A 16,949-nucleotide genomic window follows, 5' to 3' on the forward strand; every position below is an offset into this window, starting at 1 on the left:
TCTTTTGGAGGTAAATCTAGAAAGGTTGTCAGCAACTACTTTTGACTAAGCATAAAATTTTTTGATGAGTGAAGTTCAGTTTAATTTAGTGCTAAAGCTCTGGAGTGCCGGTTCTCCATCATTTCAGAAAAGGCCATGCAGCTTTGTGAAGATTGGTGAATTTTGCTTTGCAACCAGAGGCTAGAGTCATTCCTGAAAGGTATTCCATTTACCTGAGCTATAAGTAGGGTCGAGGTCAAGGGAGGTGACTCTCCCCCTCAACTCCACTCTCGTGATACTCCACCTGGAGTATTTTGTCCAGTTCTGGAATCTCCAACGTAAGAAGGGTATGAAACTGTTGGGATAGGTCCAGAGGAGGACACAAAGATGATCAGAGGGCTGCAGCACCTCTGCTATGAGGTCAGGCTGAGAGAGTTGGGGTTGTTCAGCCTGGCGAAGGTTCCAAGGAAGCCTTAGAGCAGCCTTCCACTACCTGAAGGGAACCTACAAGAAAGCTGGGGAGGGACTTTTTACAAAGGCTTGTAGTGATATGACTAGGGGCAATGGCTTTAAATTGGAAGGGGTAAGATTTAGATTGGACATTAGGAAGAAATTCTTCATGATGAAGCTGGTGAGGCACTGGCACAGGTTGCCCAGGAAAGCTGTGGATGCCTCGTTCCTGGAGGTGTTCAAGGCCAGGTTGGATGGGGCCTTGAGCAACCTGGTCTGGTGGGAGGTGTCCCTGCCCATGGCAGGGGCGTTGGAACTGGATGATCTTTGAGGTCCCTTCCAACCCAAACCATTCTATGTTTCTGTTATCCTAAGTAAAAGTATAAAAAGACAACAGGGGAGTGTGACTTGCTGGCTGTAGAGCTGGGGACACTGACCGCACTTGTGTTGAAGTATTTTAGAATATTCATATCTGCCCCAGTTTTAGTTTTCAGGTTGTGTGTTTGGCACACGCATTAACTTCTCTGTGATGGATGTGTGCCCAGTAAAATACAGCTAAAAAGTCAACTAACAACGTGACATGCAGTTTGAAGTGCCTAGTCACTTTCCAGTGAATGATGACCCAGCTGTACCAAAACCAGTTGTCTTTCTTCTCTGTTGACTCTAGTGGGGTGAGGATTTGCTCAGCAGAAATCAGCCCCTGCCTAATCAGCTCCTTGTGGCATCTGTGAAAGTGTAAAGCTTTTACTGTGTTCAGCTGCGACTAAGGGACATGCTCTCAAATACCAAACCCAAAATATTTAATTCTGTTTCGTCCTATATCAAACTGTGCTACCTTTTCTGGGCCTGAAGGTTATTTTAAAGAATCTTAAAGCACGTGTTTCAATGTGATGCTTTTTTAATCACCAGAGTGTAGGTAGGTTATGGGTTTTGTTATTTCCTTCTTTTTAATTTTTGAGTTGTATAAGGGATGCAAGTGTTTTCAAATTATGAGTCCATTTGGCTTCAGGCAGCTGTGATCTGGTGTGAATTATAAAATGTTTCTATTAATGTAAGAGTGCTTACTGCCTTCTAGCCTGCCATACAGTGCTTGGGTTTTGTCTCGGTGTGATTCAATTCTTGTTTGCTTTACATAGGAGATGGCTGTCCGAGCACTGAAGCAGACAGGTAGCAGGAGTATTGAAGCTGCTCTGGAATATATCAGTAAGATGAGCTACTTGGATCCTAGAAATGAACAGATAGTACGTGTAATTAAGCAGACCTCGCCAGGTAAGCATGAACTTTAAAAATTTAAAATTTAAAAAAAATGTGTTCTTTCTTGTAATAAAATATTTTTAAAAGTTGAGTCATTGCTGATGAGAAGTTGTGGATTGGCAGTATATAGTGGTACTCTTGTGGGAGAGAGTGATGTGAAAATGGCTCTGCAAGGTGAGCTGGGCTGGAAGCTGAACACAACTCAATTGCTTTGCAAGATCACAATTGTAGCCCACCTTCTTAAACACAAGGCTGTTTATTCTTCCATGCAAATCACCTCAACCATCTCAAGTTTACTGCAAAGTAAAAGCTTGCAGAGGAATAATAGCTATGGAGTTGTGCGCTAGTTCACTTCCCCAGAGTTTGTTCATGTGAACATTCTTGAAAACACACTGCAGAAATAACTTGGACAAAGGTAGCAGGTGCTTTTCCATTCATCCATGCTAGTCTGCTTCAGTTCTGTTTCATATAAATTAAGAAATGAGAGGATTTGGGTCCTGCAAATGCCTCATCAGCAAACATTGGAGACAGCTGACAAAAGGCCTTGCAAGAGTTGTTTCCATGCAGGTATCAGCACTTACAGCACTGCAGAATGCTTTTAATGCACTCTGGTTTGGGTAGTTTGTTACTTCTATCTTCTTTCAGTTTCAAAAATTGGCCAAGCAGGCAAGTAACCTTCCTCTGACTGGCTGAACCTGTGTAATCAAACAGTGTTACATGCAGCAGAGGGGCTGGAGGATGAGGGGTTGAGTGGATCGGAGAGCTGTTGATAGGGGCCTTTTGTTGGACAAGGAATTTCTCTTACGTTAGTGGTAACATTTACACTTAAAACGGTCTTGTCTGTGTTGGACTGCTTGAATCTAACAAGTCCGTTCAATCAATCTACATTAGTACAGACCTCTGAGTGTGGTCATGTGTTGAGTTTACAGAGTGCAAGTGATTTCCACATGACAAATTTCTCTTCTTAGCCACCTCAGTAGTACCTTCCTTCTTACCTCTTGACCAAATTGAAAATCTGTGTCAGGAAGGCTGTTAAATTTGGGGTCGCTGGGAGAGAGGCATGTCCAGAAATGAGGAAAGCTGAGGAAGAGAAAGACTATTCAGTTTACAGAGAGAAATCCATGGACATGAAAGAGGTCTTTAGTAAAGCCACCATGGTGAGCGTGGCCTTGTGTTATCATAGGAAAAGAGCTGCCTGTTACAGATGTCAATGAATGTGTAGTTTAGTATGGGAGCAGCCTCTTCAGTGTACAGAGATGGTGCACAGACCTGCCTTAATAACATGAACATCATTATGCGTCTGTGTATAGCAGGGCTTGTGTGTATGCAGATGAGGAGCCAACAGCTATGCTCAAGTACATTGTATCTGGCCCAACCATTGACTTCTTAGAATACAAATAATCGGAAAAGCTTGTAATCCACTGTTGAAGCTTGTTAGGGCAATACAACTCTTCTCGTGCAACCTGTGAAGTCAAGATTTTCAAAGGAAATTCTTCAGGAATATACAGACCAACTCCTGTGATTTGTGAAAGCTTAAAGAACCGGCAGAGGAGGGGAACAAAAAAATAGCACAGTCTCCCCTTGTCTTTTTAGCATAGTTGGTGCTTCAGACACCTATAATCTGTCCTCAGATCAAAGAACTGATGAAAAGTGCCATTGATGCTTCCAGTACTGGAACGGTGCTATCTTGTCACTGCACATTCTTCAAGATAAAATTAACATGTTGACACTCCAAAAGATTTCCCTTCCAAACAGATGGAAGATAAGTAATACAAGGGGATGCTCTGTGTCCAACACAGTGGAAAGAATACAGGACAAATTGTATGATGCCTTTGTTGCAAATGAAGGAGAGGGAAACGAGGATTTTTGGGGAGAACGATGGAACAGAGAGATGTAAACAGATCCCCGGTATGAGTAGTGAGCTCACTGTACAGAAGATGTGGACTGTGTGGTGACCTAGTGGTTTACAGTAATGTTGACTTTAAGTTGTATTGACAGTCTTTCTAGTTATTTTACTCCTGTTGGTGCTGTACTTAACCCCCTGCCTAACCCCTGAGTAATGACTGGTAATACTGGTCCAGCTTTAAAAACCAGGCTGCAGAGTAATCGAATGATTTCATAGTTAAGGAATTTGTGCTTTTATTTTCATGGTTTGGTAGAACTCCCTGATGATTCTTGGCATGAGCGGTGTTGTGGGCCGGTAGCTCGTTATCAGTAGTAATACTTGGCACCTACAACTTTAAATGTTCAGGGTGCTTAATTTAGATTTTGGAAGGTGTTTTTATAACACATACTCCCTACGCAGTGTGCATGTGTGCGTGTGTGTGTGTCTGTATGTGTAGATTAATGAGTAATGCAAAGTAATTTGTTCACCTGAATTGTTTCCTAACATTCTTCTATGTTCTTTTTATAAAGGAAAGGGTATTGTGCCAAATAATGTAACCCGCAGGCCAAGCTTCGAAGGATCAAATGAATCTTTTCCGTCCTACCATCAGATCGGTAACGCAGCCTATGAAGGGACAGGCTTTGGAGCAGAGAGTGCAAACATGCTCACTGACGTTCCGAGGCCATACATGGACTATTTAATTTCTACTTCACAGTCTACAGCTATGAATGCTCCTGTACAGAGACCGTCTGGAGTAGGCACTCACAGCACAGCAACAGGCCATCAGCAGAAAACATACCCTGCAAATATGGAATCTTCTGTGATTAATTACCCGGTGGCTAATCACAGCAGTCAAGCTTTGCAGCTGCAGGCGTCCCATGGCTCCAACAGCCAACATTACAGTAGGCAGCACATGATGATGCAGGGGGAACCTATGGGGTATGGTGTTCAGCGGAGTCCGTCCTTCCAAAACAAGATGCAGCAGGAGGGAGGATACACCAGTCTCCCAAATAAAGGAGCAGTTGTTCAGAATAATTCTGGTCATGCATTTCAGCAGGCACCAGCAAGCCTGTATATATCACATTCTCATCACAAACAGACAAGTCCTTCTTCTCACCAAATGCATGTGATATCTAGAGGTCCAGCCTTTGCTAATGATTTTTCAGACAGTCCACCACAAAATCTATTAACTCCATCTAGAAATAGTTTAAACATGGACATTTATGACATGAATAATCCTCAAGTTCAGCAGTGGCAGGGAGCAACATCGTCACGCCGAGATTCTTTACAAAATCCAGGAATAGAAACATCTCCACGGCAACACGTATCCTTCAGACCCGATGCCACAGTGCCGAGCAGAACAAACTCCTTTAACAACCACCAGCAACAAGTGACAGTGTCTATGAGACAAGTTCCTCCAGGAAAACCCGATCCTTCAATTACGTCTCCAAATACAATCACAGCAGTCACATCTGCTCATATTCTCCAGCCAGTGAAGAGCATGCGAGTGATGAGACCTGAGCCTCAGACTGCAGTGGGACCTTCCCATCCTGGTTGGTTACCTGCACAGGCACCAGCTGTGGATGGCTTGGAGATGATTGAGCAGCACGTGTCACCCGTTGGAGCAGCTAATGCCTATCAGCTAGATGTGGATTATGGTAACCAGGAGCTCCGGTGTCCACCACCACCGTATCCCAAGCATTTGTTGCTTCCTGGTAGCTCTGAGCAGTTTGATATCAACTGCTTATGCATGGGTGTAGAGCAGACCCTGCGTGTAGTCCCCAATTCGGCGGGCAATAAGGCTGAGGAGAACAGTGAACGAAATGACAAAACCAGCAAGAACACTAAAGCTGAAAAGCCAAGCAAGGATAAAAAGCAGATTCAGACATCTCCGGTGCCTGTGCGAAAAAATGGCAAAGATGAGGAAAAGCGAGAATCCCGAATAAAGAGCTACTCACCTTTTGCCTTCAAGTTCTACATGGAGCAACATGTAGAAAATGTCATAAAGACCTACCAGCAGAAAATTAACAGAAGATTACAATTGGAGCAAGAAATGGCTAAAGTAATTCTCATTGTTTCCTTAAAACAAAAGCTAATGGGGTCAAAGTGATTATTACTATTTTAATCAGTCAAAAAGTTTATAAAGGCAGACTCCACTGGAAGTAGAAGGTACCCAACACCTCCCTATGCCATATTGTTTTCACTCAGAAGCCTGGATGCAGATCTGGGAGGCTGTTTGAAAAACCCGAGATCTGAAATAATAGATCTTCATACCAGAAAAGTTGAATGAAGCAAAACCCTTCATAGTAGGAAAGTGCTAGGTTTGCTTAGACAAGAACTCAGCAGCCAGTTTTGAGGCTGAGATAACTCTGACAGTATTTTGGCAGCTTTTGCAAAACTGAAAAAGGTTTTCTCTTTGCTCCAGTTCCTCCTCCCACTTCCATGGTAGCCACTCACTCACCAAACCGTGGTTCAGCTTGGCAGTGTATTCACTGTGCCGTATTTTCAGATGAATCTGTAATGCTTGACTGAAAGTTGCATGTTGAACACATGTAAGTGATAATATCATGCAAATAATTATATCTTGGCCAGCTTGAACTGATCTTGGGACCCTTGCTGGAACTTGTTTTAGCAGCGGGTCTTGGGGAGGTGCAATTCATGAGAGAGAGCGCTTCTCTCATGCCCAATTGCAGCTCTCAAACCTAAGCTGAGTCACTGATAGGGCTGCTTAAAACAAAGCTGCCAAGTTCTGATAGTAGCTCTGGCAGTTTTGCTTTTAATTTTTAAATGTGAAAGAGTTGGTTTTCTTTTCCCCAGGCGTGACTAGAATATGACTTGCCTACTTCTGCATTGAAGGATAAAATCTAAGGAAAGCTATTATTAACCCACAACAGATAATAATTAACTCTTGGTCATTGCTAGCACAATTTCCAGAGTCAATGAATTTGTTGCTCGCATTGCTCCAGAAAATTCAGTGATTTATTTGTTGAGGTTAAAATTAAATCCCTTGAAAGCCTGGCATTTTACTGACAGTTAACAGTTTGTCCTCACTGCAAGTACAGATTGTGTTGCATTGCTTGGATATAGCGAATATTTTCCTTAAACTGAAGTGGACAATGATCTCTAGAGAAGTAAGAGAGCAGCTAATTGTGTTAGTTCACTCGTGACTGTTCAGTTTTCCCTCACTTCATAACTCAGAGGTAATTCAGCTATAAACAAAAACAACTCCTTTCCCTAGCAACCTCATCACTGGCTGGAATAATACAGTATGAACTCAGTACATTTTGGCTATCTCAATATCACATTATTCTTGAATTAACCCAGAACACAACACTAATTATTTTACCTTAAAACAATAAACACTTCCTTTGTTGCAGATTTCTGTACTTGCCTTACAGTTTAAAAACTGTATTACTTGTTTTGATTTGGCTGTTGCCTTCAGTCTGAGAGTTCATCCCACCTGTTCTGCAAGTTTCTGCAGACCTCCTCCATCCTTTATTCATACAGATGTCATTTTTATACCATGAGGATCTCCCTGTGTAGTCTGTCTGCACACACTCATCTTTAAAGACACAAACTACAGATGTGAAATTAAATCAACCTAAGCAGCAGCCCTGTGGGCGTATGCTTGGGTGTCTCTGCTGCTAATCAGTCAGTTTCAATTCCTTCCACTCTTCCCACCAGGCACTAAAATTCCTTTCAAAGTGCTTCAGTTGATGCCAGTTAATTCAGGATTCTGGAAATGGGGTATGCAGAAAGGAAGAAGTGTGCTGCAGAGGATGAGCTCTCAGGGGATCCTGAGCTTCAGCCCAGGGGTTTCTGCTGGTGGAGGCCACCAGTGGCTCTCAGGAGAGGGACAGGCATCGAAATGGTAGAGTTGGCAGTGTGCAGGCTCTGCCTTGGAGAGTGAGGAATGTCTGGTTGGATACTGCTGCTTCTTTCTTTCTGATGAAGTCTCTTCCCAGCTGTGTGACATGTTACTTGGAGGCTTTCTGGGAACAGGAGGTAGACAAGCCACCTTTTTTACAGCTTTGGTACCAGAAGGAAATAATACATTTAGAGGGGAAATAGCACCAGGATCTGTGCTTCAGTGGCTGGGGAGAGGCCAGAGCTGAGGGCTATGTGCATGGCCGAGGAAGAAAAACGGTTTCTAAAGAAGGTTCCCAGGACACTTGCAAATGCATAGGTGAAAGCCAGCTTCTTAATTGCAACACAAAACCCAACAGTCAAATGGCACTCAAGGTTAGAAATGTTAATGTGAGCTGCCCTGAAGAACCACTCATGAACGAAGTGGAGTGCTGCAATCTAGGTTTAAATTGCAGTTTTGGTTCAGGTGCACTGCTGTGCGCATACACGTAGTGGAGTGCAGTAGCAAAGTGCCTATTTGAAAGGTGTAAACCAAATCCCATGATCAGGTTTGTGATGCTGTATTCCCCTCCCTGACAGTATTGTTCCATGACTCTCTGAGAGAAAGGCAGAGCAAGCTGAAATACAAATCTGGGTAACAAGTTAGGGCACAGTGAATTTGCCAGTGTTTCAGAGTCATCTCAACAGACAGATAAGAGAGTGTATTTCTGAAATATGTCTTTACTGTTTCTTTTTTAATTTTTCTGAGAAATGCATTTTAGGAATCAGTTTATTGTTCTCGTGATATGAATGTAACAGTACTAGCTCTTGTGATTTCCTTTCCCTTGTAAAGGCTGGACTTTGTGAAGCAGAACAGGAACAAATGAGGAAGATTCTCTACCAGAAGGAGTCCAACTACAACAGACTTAAAAGGGCCAAGATGGACAAATCTATGTTTGTGAAAATCAAGACTCTGGGGATTGGTGCATTTGGAGAAGTATGCCTGGCCTGCAAAGTGGACACACATGCCCTCTATGCCATGAAGACTCTGCGAAAGAAAGATGTGCTGAACAGGAACCAGGTGGCTCATGTCAAAGCGGAGAGGGACATACTTGCTGAGGCAGACAATGAGTGGGTGGTTAAACTCTATTATTCTTTCCAAGATAAAGACAACTTGTACTTTGTGATGGACTACATCCCTGGTGGGGATATGATGAGTTTACTGATTCGAATGGAGGTTTTTCCAGAGCGTCTGGCTAGATTTTATATTGCAGAGCTCACTTTGGCTATAGAGAGTGTGCACAAAATGGGATTTATTCATCGAGACATCAAGCCTGACAACATTCTGATAGACCTTGATGGGCACATCAAACTGACTGACTTTGGACTCTGTACTGGATTCAGGTGGACTCATAATTCAAAATACTATCAGAAAGGTAAAGTTTTTAAGCTTTATTTGTGGTGGCATTGCATTGTTTATTTTGAAACAAACAGGTACCTCTTGGCAAAGGTGCCAGCTTAGAAAACAGAGGTACACTGACAAAGGGTGGAGGACAAAATGATGCATGTGTCTCTCACTAATTCAGTCAATTAATTTGTTTCCAGTTCTTTTGTTTCGAATACTGTTTTAAGTCCCTATCCATAATCTGACTGACCCCTGCAGTAGCAGTTGTTTTTCATTTTATACTTGTTTGGAGGGTCTGTCCTGTTGGTGACGTAATTTGATCGCAGGTTTAAACCAGTCCATGCACCTCCTGTGTGTGCTATGGAGGAGTATTGATGCCTGTTGGCAAAAAGGTCATAAGCAACTGGTATAGCTAATCTAAATATTCTCTATCATTCTGTATCTCCCACGTGGCAGCATGAGAAAGACATTTCACTGGTTATGGAAAAGCAGTTGTGAAGGGGAGGTCAGAAGGAAATGCCTTGGGTTTAAAGTTTAAATGCTGTTCTTCAGTGAGAGTAGAGGACGGCACAACTACACCTAGATAAATACTTTTCTCTTTGTGTGTTGTTTTTTATGACCATGACTGTAAACTTTCTCTTCCATTTGAAAGGGAGCCATATCAGGCAAGACAGCATGGAGCCCAGTGATCTTTGGGATGATGTGTCCAATTGTAGATGTGGAGATAGGCTGAAGACATTGGAACAAAGAGCTAAGAAGCAGCATCAGAGATGTCTAGCCCACTCATTAGTTGGAACCCCAAATTATATTGCTCCTGAAGTCCTGCTTCGTAAAGGTAGATAACCTGTATTTTTCTCCTCTTTAAGTGAACGCTGATGCCTTGAAATACTTCTTTTTTTTGCCTTAAAGAAGCTTGCTGCTTTAGAATATTGTCATTCTGAAGACCACGAACACTTAGCTCAGATTAAGAACATATTTTTCTATGTTCTCTGCTGATTAACGTCACATTGCTAACACTGATGGTGTTCATACTTTGTGTGTCTGTGTATAGCTGCACTCTGAGGTCTGTGGATGAGACTGCTAATAAATGTGTCAGATGATGTTGGCAGTGATATTTTTCAAGTATAACATAGACTGTACTCATGGAGTGCAACTATGACCACTAGCAAGTTTACATTGACTAGTGAGTAGCCGTTCTGAATGGTTCTGAATCACTTAATTCAGACAGGCCACTTAAATATGGATGATGTGAACTTGTGGGAACATGTCCTCCAGATTCCCAGCCAGAATCTTGGGGAAACCCAACAAAAAGTCTTCCACAATTTACAATGGACACCCTGCACTCAAAAGCTCAGCTTGAGGAATTCAGACAGTTGTTGGTGTCTAACTGTGCAGAACAGATGTGGTCACTGTAGTAAGATGTTCAAAGTTGCCTACGAGTCAGATCCTAAGTCTGATCTTTTTCAAGGTGAGAGATTTCACATTGGACCCTGCATCATTTGATGACACACAACTCCATTGAAATCAGTGTTTAAATTCTCCATTCTATTTTCAGAGATCTCAAACACATACCTTATTTGTCTTGTCATAGCAATTAAGTGATTGAAATTGTTCTACTGCTTGGAACTTGCTCAAAAAGTCATCTGTGACTTTCTTCTGTCTCTAGAGCCAGGTTGTATCTTCCATCAACTCTTCAAACTCAGGTTGCCACCTCCACTAAACCTAGGGGGGACATTAGTCACTAAACTTTTTTTGTTATTATTTGAGGTCCAGTTTGTGCTGTGTAGGGACGTAGTCATGGGATAGGGAATGCAAAAAAAACCTTCTTTCTTTCTAGTTACATGGTTTCACCACTCATTTTAGTTGAGAATTAAATTTATCCAGAAAGATTCCCAGACAACAGGATTAAATCTTTACTCAACACAGCAGCAAGCAGAAGCACCTTCGTGATGAAGGTGGACCAGGAGTCCTTTGGTTTTAGGTCACAAATTGTCTGAGAAAAGACAGAAATCTGTTCTGTATGTTTTGAAATCTAATTGCAAGTAGCTCTATATACAAGAGGACAAGATTTTGTCTTGCCTTTCAGGATACACTCAGCTCTGTGACTGGTGGAGTGTTGGTGTGATCCTCTTTGAGATGTTAGTGGGACAGCCTCCTTTTTTGGCTCCTACACCCACAGAAACACAACTGAAGGTAAGTTGAAACAATATTCCAGTTTGTGGTAGTAAAACTTTAACCTTTTCCCTTCCGCTCCATGCACAGACTGATCCTCTCTTATTTTACTAGAGAGGGGAGCAGTGATTACAAAAGTCTGAATTTCAAATAGTTCTATGCAGGTAGAAATCCTTTCCCAGTCAATGAAGACAGTGAGTATAGGGCTAGAACTGACTTGTCCAGCTGCATAGATACTAGTTTTATGATCCTTCTCAGCACAAGTTCATCCATTTAAATTCCTTAAAGTGCCTGTCGGATCAGAGTAAACTGATAGACCAGTGGTAGTTACAGTTGGCAATGTAAATGTTTCAGAGTCAAGCCGTGAGTAGTTTTTTACTAGAAAGGATGTACCTTATGTCCACTTTTCCTAGTTTATATTTTGGAGACAAAATTAAGTAATTCCTGGAAGTCATTCGATGAAGTCGTGTGTAAACAGAGTATGTTCTCAAATCGCACTATGAGAGCCTTCACAAAGGAATTTGCCTTTTCTTTAAATGAAATTGCACCTTTTAACTGCTGTCCAACAATGCTTCTTGACTCATTAAAGTAATTATTAACAGCCGATGCAATCTAATCATTGCATTCTTGAACCTCTAAGATAACTACGCGGCCTGTAAACTGACTAGTTGCGTGTGTACTCCTGTACGGTTGACAGTTGTGAGGGTTTTGCTTCCAGGATTAGAAGCTGTTTAATACCTTTCTTACCTCCAGGTGATAAATTGGGAAAGCACACTGCACATCCCCTCACAGATCAAGCTAAGCCCTGAGGCAACTGATCTCATCACAAAGCTCTGCTGTGCTGCTGAGGACAGGCTTGGAAGAAATGGAGCAGATGATATTAAGGCCCATTCTTTCTTTCACTCTATGGACTTCTCTACCGACATCCGTAGGCAGCCAGCTCCGTATGTTCCAAAGATCAGCCATCCAATGGACACTTCAAATTTTGATCCAGTTGAAGAAGAAAGTCCTTGGAACGACACTAGCGGTGACAGCACCAGGACATGGGACCCACTAGCCTCTTCCAATAGTAAACACACAGAACATGCTTTTTATGAGTTTACTTTCCGAAGGTTCTTCGATGACAATGGCTATCCGTTCAGGTATCCCAAACCTTCTGGAATGGAAGTTGGCCAGTCTGAGAATTCTGATGTAGAAGACAAAGGTGGGGTGGATCAGACTGGAGCTTGTCAGCCTGTATATGTGTAAAGTATTGTATAGAGTACTCCAGATATAGACTGATTTCTAATCCAGTAGGGCCTTTAACTGATCCTTTAGGAGCTGATCCTGCAGTGCTTGTTGAGGTGTAACCAGCTGAGGCTGGAGTCATCCTGGGGAGTCAGAAGCTTGCAGGGCCAGGTCCTGAAAATGGCACTCTCGAAAGTTCAGGTCAGTTTTACTGTAAATAACTTTGTTGATAATGACACTTGAAATCCTGGTCTTCATCAAAATCTGCGAGGCCAGCAGTCTTATCATTTCTAGGCCTACTTTTATTTGAGGTCAGCACCCCCTACTCAGATTAACATTTACAGACTTCTGCAACTGTCAGCGTTATTTTTTAAATGAATAAAGAGCACTTATATTTTGTTTATAGCAGGGGTTTTTTTTCCTACTAAATTATAGGGATTAACTTTGACAAATCATGCTGCTGTTCTTCTTTTCTACATGTTTATTTTCTCCATAGCACTTACTTCACATTAAGGAAGATGCATAAAGCTGAAGAATATGTGATGAAAGGTCTCTGTGCAATAATGTAAGAAAGAAAATAGAAGAAGAAAAAAAAAACTCTGCTCTCTAATTTTCTAAATTTACTGATGCCATTGTATTCGCACCGTGATTATTTTTTTTTATTGTATGTATTTTCCACATTTCAAACTTGTGACATAACCTTAAAGCTGCTTTATTTCCTTCTGCTTATTGGAGTGTAATAGAAAGTGTGAGCAAGTGACAATTTGGGTGTGATTTCATTGTCTAGTGTGTGAAAAGTGTTGCATGAGCAGTGTTTTTCTATTTGAAATGGCCTTTTCTTGCCATTCACAGGCAGGTCCTGTGGATCCATTTTTACTAAGGGTCTAAAATTAGACCATTTTAAACCGTGTGTTGATAATGTATTGTGTGGGTGGTTTCCTCTTATGATTGTATCCAATATTAATTTTGTAAAACAGATTGCAAAGGTTGTAACTGAATAGTGATTTTGTGGTCTGACGTAATAGATCATTTTAGTAAACACGTATCATCGGCACACACATTTCCCCACAAAGGATAAATAGCAAGACCGTTATTACAGAGCTGATTTGTGGTAACAGTCTAGATCGGGCTTATTCACATAGCATGCAGCACAGTGTCCGTTGTGTAAAACTTGCAGGAATGCAGAGCACCAGGGCTAATTCACGTAGCTCAACGTCTTCAAAACAGAATGTCTAGCACTGTGCTTCCCTAACACATCGAGATCCTAAGTGCGATGAGGCTGATGTCGAGTGTGTGCAGCTCCACGGCCATCGACGGAACCTGGAGGTACGTGGCTTTTCCAGAAATCAGTTCCCTACACGTGACTGGCTGTGTACTCGTTTAGGATCTTGATGTTTTAGGCACTGACATCTGAAAATGTTGACATTGTTCATAGGCCACCCTGTCCTGTTATTTATAGATAAAAATGTTGCTGTGATGGAGCACAGTAGCCCTGGGTTTCTGTCAAATTATAGGCATACTTTGAAATATCGATTGTTAACTATGTTAAAATATGCATTTTCTTATATATATGTGAGACTTATTCAAGGTGATATCAGAATACTAAAGGTAATTAAGCCATACATATTTGCATATCTATTATATATAACTAAATAAGTAAACACACACAAAAATCCTTAATTCAGATTAGTGTAACAGTCCTATTTAAAGTGATTGACATAATAACACTTGAGGAAAATGCTCCTTTGATGTTTTTTTGCTTTATTTTATTTTAAAATCTGGAGCTTCATTATTTTTTCCATATATTATTCCACATATTATTCCTTAATGTTTTAGCATATCCTATCCTATCCATTGTTTAGATATCTAAGCAACAACATATAAATTCATCAGCCTAAACTAAACAAAAATGATTGTGTATTTGTTTACATTTGTATGAAAGGAATGTTCTGAGGTATGCAGTGCTTGTGTTGTGACAGTTCATGTAAGATTCAGTATTACTGCTTTTTTATATAGTAATGCCATTTTTTTGTTATTTACATCTATCTGACATTCTTTCATGTGGTAGGTTCTTTCTCAGGAACTCAATTTAACTGTTATTTATTGATATATCATTGCCTTTGAAAGCTTCTACTGGCACAATTTATTAAAAATCTGAATCAAAATCTACAGTGTGTTACGTGTTCTTGAAAAGGGTAATTCCTGCCTACTTCAAGGCAGAATTTTTAATTGGATTGGGTTTGTAATGCTAGTGATGGGTTTGAGTTACCAACAGGAGATCCAAGTCTCACCTCTCTCCTGCAGCTTTTGATGTGGCATCTCTGGGTGCTGTAAGACAACTAGAGTCATAGAATCATTTAAGTTTGGAAAAGACTTCTGAGATCATCTTGCCCAACACCACCGTGCCTACCAAAACATGTCCTGAAGTACCACACCTACACCTTTTTTTAACACCTCCAGGGATGGAGACTCCATCACTTCCCTGGGCAGCCTGTTCCAATGCTTCACCACTCTTTTGGTAAAGAACTTTTTTCTAATATCCCATGTGAACCTCCCGTGGTGCAACTTGAGGCCATTTCCTCTCATCCTGTCACTTCTACTTGGGAGATAAGACCAACACCCGCCTCGCTACAACCTCCTTTCAGGTTGTTGTAGAAAGCGATAAGGCCTCCCCTCAGCCTCCTCTTCTGTAGGTTAAACAGCTCCAGTTCCCTCAGCCGCTCCTCGGAAGACTTGTTCAACAGTTTTGTTGCCCTTCTCTGGGCGCGCTCCAGCACCTTTATGCCTTTCGTGCAGCGAGAGGCCCAAAGCTGAGCACAGCATGCGAGGTGCCGCCTCACAAGGGCTGAGTAGAGGGGCACTATCACCCCCCTGCTCCTGCCGGCCACACTACTACAAGCCAGATGCTGTTGACCTTTTTTGGCCACCTGGGCACATGCTGGCGTGCACGCTGCCTTCTGTCCCTGTGGCCCCTGAGAACAAGGGGCAAGATTCCCTGGGCAAAACCTGCTTTGGTGTGACCAGGTCAGTCGGTGGAATAAAATTCCACACAGTCACTTTCTTTGTAGTGCTGGCTCTGCCACGGCAACCACAACCAGTGCACTTTCCCCCTCTGACTGTTTCCCCTCACGTATTCCAAAACCCTAAATAAAATGCCCCATCCCTGGAGGTGCTCAAGGCCAGGTTGGATGGGGCCTTGGGCAGCCTGGGCTGGGGGGAGGTGTCCCTGCCCATGGCAGGGGGGTTGGAACTGGATGGGCTTTAAGGTCCCTTCCAACCCAAACCAGTCTAATTCTATGATTCATCGGCAAATACAGCATCTTTGCAACTAAGCCAAACAAGAGAACCTAGCGCAGAAGGAAGCAGGTGCTTCCACAATGAATTTATTACTCATTTCAAATCTAAGCTGCAGGGAACAGAAGCCAACTCCCAGTTCACCTAAAGAGGAACTCCTTTGAAAAACCAATCTTTCCGGTGTATCAGGCACTGTCTCTAGAAGGCTGGTGTCCTTTGCAGACATTTCAGAGGTAAAGAGAAGCTTGGAGTAAATTTTATGAAATTTGCACAAAGAAATAATCAGCCCCTCTATTCCTCTCCTGCGAGACCTCATCTGGAGCATTGTGTCCAGTTCTGGAATCCTCAACCTAAGAAGGACATGGAGCTGTTGGAACGGGTCCAGAGGAGATGATCAGAGGGCTGGAGCACCTCCATACGAGGACAGGCTGAGAGAAACCAGAGAGGGGCAAATTTAGGCTAGACATTAGGAAGAATTTCTTCACCATGAGGGTGGTGAGGCACTGGCACAGGTTGCCCAGGGAAGCTGTGGCTGCCCCATCCCTGGAGGTGTTCAAGGCCAGGTTGGATGGGGCCTTGGGCAGCCTGAGCTAGTGGGAGGTGTCCCTGCCCATCGCAGGGGGGCTGGAACTGGATGACCTTTAAGGTCCCTTCCATCCCAAACTATTCTATGATTCTATGATTCTATGATTCTATATTGGCACTGGCTGCAAGCATTGTCGGGTCTGCTGGGCTTCCTGCAAGAAGCATCTAGTATCTTCTTTTAACGTTATATCAATTCAATGTTCGTTTAAAAAATCTCTTCCTTTAAAAAAAACAACCACAAGCAATGAAAAAAAAATCCTCTAGATGTATTGATTCCTGGCTGAAAGTAAGGAATTTATTAATTCTGAAGTAGTATTCTTAGTTAAGGCCACAGGTGACAGAGACATAATCCAAGGTTGAACCTGCTGCTGAGCTCAGCATGACAGGAGTTTCCTTCCTGGGTTTCAGCAGAAGCACATAGTCACAGTAACACCACTTACTGCGTGTACAAAAGCCTAAGTAACTGCCTCAAAAAACTGTAGTTAATCCACAGAATCATAGAATGGCGTCAGTCAGAAGGGACCTTAAAGGTCATCCACTTCCAACCTCCCTGCCGTGGACAGGGACACCTTCTCCTAGATCAGGTTGCTCAAAGCCTTATCCTGGCCCTGAAAATTCCTGTTTCCAGAATGGAAACAACAGCGCCAGCGGCACACGAACAGGAATCTCGCTGCAACCTTTCATACCTGAACTCTTCAGTTGCAGTCAGATTTGCCAAGAAGCAGAAACGACACTTGGTAAGAAAATTATTCCTAGCGGGATGCAAAAGAGCTACCAGTAGATGTTATAACTGGGTCCCTAGCTTGAATATCATGAAAGCTAAATGAGGGAGAAAAGTGTTTGACTTTTAAA

At 42.4% G+C, this 16,949-nt stretch overlaps 1 protein-coding gene across 1 annotated transcript in view; it reads left to right on the top strand.

Moving 5' to 3' along the window:
- The window catches only part of LATS2 (large tumor suppressor kinase 2), a 50,180-nt gene extending 35,796 nt beyond the window's left edge, over positions 1 to 14,384 (top strand). Inside the window, exons 3-8 of the mRNA XM_069883469.1 lie at positions 1,566 to 1,698; positions 4,099 to 5,630; positions 8,268 to 8,850; positions 9,472 to 9,654; positions 10,906 to 11,012; positions 11,745 to 14,384. Coding sequence (XP_069739570.1) covers positions 1,566 to 1,698; positions 4,099 to 5,630; positions 8,268 to 8,850; positions 9,472 to 9,654; positions 10,906 to 11,012; positions 11,745 to 12,239 — 3,033 coding nt within the window. The 3' untranslated portion in view covers positions 12,240 to 14,384. The remainder of the gene's footprint in view (positions 1 to 1,565; positions 1,699 to 4,098; positions 5,631 to 8,267; positions 8,851 to 9,471; positions 9,655 to 10,905; positions 11,013 to 11,744) is intronic.
- The last annotated feature ends 2,565 nt before the right edge of the window (positions 14,385 to 16,949 follow it).

Source organism: Phaenicophaeus curvirostris, chromosome 1 (assembly GCF_032191515.1).
Source record: "Phaenicophaeus curvirostris isolate KB17595 chromosome 1, BPBGC_Pcur_1.0, whole genome shotgun sequence".
Classification (NCBI taxonomy): domain Eukaryota; kingdom Metazoa; phylum Chordata; class Aves; order Cuculiformes; family Cuculidae; genus Phaenicophaeus; species Phaenicophaeus curvirostris.